Source organism: Bufo bufo, chromosome 4, assembly GCF_905171765.1.
Source record: "Bufo bufo chromosome 4, aBufBuf1.1, whole genome shotgun sequence".
Classification (NCBI taxonomy): Eukaryota; Metazoa; Chordata; class Amphibia; order Anura; family Bufonidae; genus Bufo; species Bufo bufo.
This window is the reverse complement of record NC_053392.1, coordinates 124,047,426-124,052,201: the sequence shown is the minus strand read 5'-3', so window position 1 is coordinate 124,052,201 and position 4,776 is coordinate 124,047,426. Positions and strand designations below refer to the sequence as shown.

The 4,776-nt window shown below is 40.5% G+C and overlaps 1 protein-coding gene across 1 annotated transcript; it reads right to left on the bottom strand.

Moving 5' to 3' along the window:
* Positions 1-320: 320 nt before the first annotated feature.
* Positions 321-3,791, bottom strand: LOC120997643 (retinol-binding protein 2-like). Its single transcript, XM_040427830.1, has 4 exons — positions 3,719-3,791; positions 2,236-2,414; positions 1,671-1,772; positions 321-428 (listed from the first exon to the last, which is right to left on the bottom strand). Exons 1-4 carry the CDS (start codon positions 3,789-3,791, stop codon positions 375-377), a joined length of 408 nt encoding a protein of 135 aa, XP_040283764.1. The 3' UTR covers positions 321-374.
* Positions 3,792-4,776: the final 985 nt, after the last annotated feature.

The following is a 4,776-nucleotide window of genomic DNA, read 5'->3' as shown; positions in this document are numbered from 1 at the left end:
TCACTATGTTCCTTGCTTTGCTGTGCTGACTTTTAATCTAGATGCCACTTTGAGCAATTCACCCAAAACAAATCACAAAAGTTTTGGATTCATTGGAATTTTAAGTCTTGGGGAAATTTTAACAAACTCAGTTTAGAATCGATTTTCTCATCTATAGCTGTAATGCAATTTATTAACTTGGTTACTGAACTGTTTGGGTAAAATAGTGAAGTGTATATGTCATGTTGAACATGATTTATATGCATGTGCAAAAAAATGTAAGACTTTTATAGAAATTTGTTTTTTATTAATAAAATTTACATAGACACGTATTACAACTGTTTCTACACTATGAGGAAAAAACAGGGCAGTATGCAGATAAACTGGAACATTTCTTACTTCTTCTTCTTGAAGACCTGATGGCAGACTTGATCTTCACTGGTTAGGTCCTGAAATATAAAGATGCAGTATAGTGAGTGTGGGTTCACACATAGGTTTTAGTGGCGGTTTTTGGTGTCTTGAATGTATGGGTAATATGAAATGCAGGACACACAAGCTTTTTTCTTATTTCCGCTTTTTGTTTATTAGGTGTTTTTTTTTATTCTCAGTATTTTTTTTTTAAAGTGCAGCTTACTTAAGTTTTGGGTGTTTTTTCTGGTATTTTCACATTTCCTTCTCTATAAGGAACAAACACTAGAAAAAGTATGGTTCACACAGCTAAAAAAAGTCATAAAAATGCATGTGGTATGAAAAAAAACGTGGATGGTTTTTATGGCAGTTTTTTAAATGTTAAAAAAACACCAGGGCAAATTACTATATATAGAGACATCTTGGCAATTAATATGAGCAAATATTCTAATTTGTAACTTACTATTATTCTGCTCCTTCCCCCCATTATTTGACCCTCTTGCTGTATGTGGACATCCACCATACACAGGGTAGGACTGGCCCATCAGAAGATCCATCAGTGGGACTGGCCTCTTTTTAAATAATTAGAACATAATACAACAGGGCCCAAAAGATCTAGCAAAAGACAAGGGCTTCTCGCGCTCGCCTCAGCTTGATTGAAATGTCTTTCGCTCTACATAAATAGGGAGATACCCGTCAATCAAGCTGCGGGCTGCAAGAGGTTTTCGGGGAGCTGCCCCATGACTCTTCTACCTGTTCTGTTTGAATAATGTTTTCTCTGAAATGCCAGTGTTTCACAGTAGGACATAGTTTTCCTATTTTATGTAAATACGCCTTCAAGAGGATTTCAGGACTATTGATGGCCTGTCCGTAGGATAGACCTTCAATATTAAGTCATGAGAATCTGACCGCCAGTGCCCACATAGTCACCAGAATAAAGGGGCTACAGCACATCCCTTTCATTATTAGCCAGGCACAACCCTGAACATGTGTGGCTGTGCCTGGTATAGCAGCTTCGAGCTTCGTTACACTCACTTCTATAGGACTGAGCTGCAGTCCCAGGACATGGCCTCTCTGGTGGCAGAACAGTATAGTCAGAAAGATGCGTTAATTTTACTGGTCTGTCGCTCCTGTGTTAACATCTAGTAGTTTTACATAATTAAAATTTAAAAGCATAAGGTTAGTGCTGTAAGCGATGATCTGCTTGCCATGCACACTGCCTCTGTTCTCCCCCCTTCGGAAGTTGATAGTATCAGGTATAAAGCCAGTACTGCCACTCTTACCAAGTAAAGTTTATCTCCCTCGATCCAATGTGTCCAGCCACGGTTCTTCTTCTCTCCCTTTTGAACGCAGACAAGTTTATCCCCGTCCCAGGATACCAAGGTCTGTAACATCAAGACAGACATCAGACATCATCAAAACAGACATCAATTTTCCTAATACTTGCCAACTTCTGAAGGCTAGCCTCCAGGAGGTTGGAGGATGCAGCGTGCTACCATACATTTTTCTTCTGTTGCCACGGGCCTTGTTAAGGCCACACTCCCATTTTATAGCAACTTGCCCCTTTTTAGCAGTGACTTTTGAGAGTCATGCCACCCCTTCAAGGCACTTTGGGTACCGAGACTGGGTCTAATGCACAATCCAGGCCCCACATACAGTAACATGGAGGACAGCTTTCCAATAGAAAGCAACTCTTCATGCTGTTTTACTAACTGTTCCTGGGGTCCAGGAGATCTTTCCTTTTTCCAGGAGCCTCAAGGACATTTTGGAAGAGTTGGAAAGTATGATTTTACCATAGAAATATTAAGAAGAATCATCTCTGACCATGGAAAGTCAGCACCAACCAACCTGCACCACCCGATTATCCAGGCCTTTAGTCTTCTCCTCAAATTGTACCCCAACAGTGAAGTTGAGGTTATAAGTCATGAATATGTTGAGGGTCTTTATCTTAAACTCATTTCCATTCTGAATAAGTTCTTTGGTCTGAGTCAGATGAGCAGCGATCTTCCGGGTAGCTAAGTCCATGTCTGCAGGAAGAACAAGACAAGGAATCAATTCTTAACTTCCTAGTTATGCCATAAAAGTGTGTGAGAATGGGAAATTATATTGTCATTATAAAGCCCTGCTGTTCCCCATAATGAGATCTTGATGACAGTCTACATGCTGAAGTCATTCAGTGGAAATGACTCGAAATACTTCCGTGCAATAATAATCATTACACTTTCTATCCCTAGACCAAATTCCCAGATGTTTTACTGTATCCCTTTAAATATGTGTACATTTTACAGAAATTCCAGCAGAGGGCGACGCAGTATGTTGAATGTCCTGCAATGCATTCTGCATCAGAATGCCAAAGTCGAATACAGCTAAAACAATGTATGATGATCCATCAAGATACAATGGCATCAAGATACAATGGATCTTCTATTTTCATTCAGCAGGCTCTGCGCTGACGTCACCGCGCTCACCACGTGATGAGCGCGATTACATCAAAGGTCCTTTTGCAGATCCTGAAAGAAGAAGAAAGAAGACTATGCCGGCTGCGCGAACAAGAGGATGATGTGAGTTAATTTATTTTAATTTTTGAACCCCTCAAGCCACATTTTAGTAAGCATTCTGTATTAAGAATGCTATTATTTTCCCTTATAACCATGTTATAAGGGAAAATAATAAAATCTACAGAACACCTAACCCAAACCGGAAATTCATTGAAGAAGTCCCGGGTCGGGTACCACATTCAGTTTTTTATCACGCGCGTGCAAAACGCATTGCACCCGCGCAATAAAAACTGAACATCGGAACGCAATCGCAAACTGACTGCAATTGCATGCCTACTCGTGCGATTTTTCCGCAATGCATACGCGACGCATCTGGAGCAAATCCAGAACACCCATGTGAAAGAGGCCTTAGGAATACACGGGGAACTATTTATGATACAGATTTTTCTGCAAATGCATCACACCACATGTGAAGGCGCCCTAACATTACCAGTTGCTACTATCAGAGGTCACAGTTGCACCTGGTGCTTGAGGTGGCCCAAAGGTCTCTGTACCATGTAAGTGTATGGCTTGGCTCCCTTAAAGCAGGGTCAATTGATTTCAAGCTGCGCCAATCTCTATTATAACTTAACCCATATCAACATTGGTAACTAGCATGATAACATCTGGTGCTAAAGCCTCCAGATACCAATTTTAATGCATAAAAAAAGTTAAGAAACAGTAAAGAAAAAACCCTCTGACATAAAACAATACAATCCTTAAATAAGTAAACATCTTCTTCTCAATGAATTCTCACTAATCCCCAAATACCCTTGACCTTATAAAGCTCATACCTAAAGCCTTCATGTACCCATCAAAGTTGTCATTGACCTCCATGAGCCAGGTGCCATTGTAGTCAGCAGGCATGATGATGTGGCAGAGATGGGGTGCTGCACAGAGAGGGCCGAAAGGTGTGGACAGGAGGGAAGACTGCAAGAAAACCAGATTCTGACCGCAGTTTATATGCTGCAGAACAGAAGGATTTCTGGGATCCTGATAAAAGGGTTTCAAAGTCACAGATTAACTGACAAGGGCCTTTATCTCTAGTAATAAATCCATAGGTCGAGTCTGATTTTAGATTTTATTGCATGGCTGGACAGACCCAGTGAGACAATAAAGGGGTTTTCCCAGAATTAAGATAATGAAAATCCTTAAAGAGGACCTTTCACCACTCCTGACATTCCTGTTTCAATAGCTTTATGCATTCCCCATGTAATAATTCTGGAGCATCTTATCTTATGACTCTATGTTGTGCCATTCCTTTATTATTCCTGCTAGAAGTTATGAATGAATTGCTATTAGACTTCAGTAGGGGTACAGAGGAGTGGTAACAAGTTGGGGGGTGTACCTGCACAGACTCGCTCTATCCAATCAGTGCTGCCATTTTCAGTCTGTACAGGTACACACCCCCAACTGGTTACTACCCCTCTGTACCCTTACTGCAGACTGCTAGCAATTATTCATAACTTCTAGTAGAAATAATAAAGGAATGGCGCAACATAGAGCTACAGGTATAAGAATAGATGTTCCAGAATTGTTATTACATGGGGAATGCATGACGCTATTAAAACAGGCATGTCAGGAGAGGTGAAAGGTCCTCTTTGTATATTCTGCTATTATAAACACATTCCCAAATACCTTTTTATTAGTTATAATGGCTCATTTTGTCAGGGTAGCATTTATCAGGGGAAATAAAATGGCCGCCATCCTATTAGTTCACACAAAACCTGTCCTAATCACACAGCAGGACAAGTTACTTCACAACACTGAGGCAAAGAGCTTCCTCATCCTCCCCTCTGTATTCAGGATTATTATCGTGGATACAGCTGATAAGATCTTCAGATGAATCTCT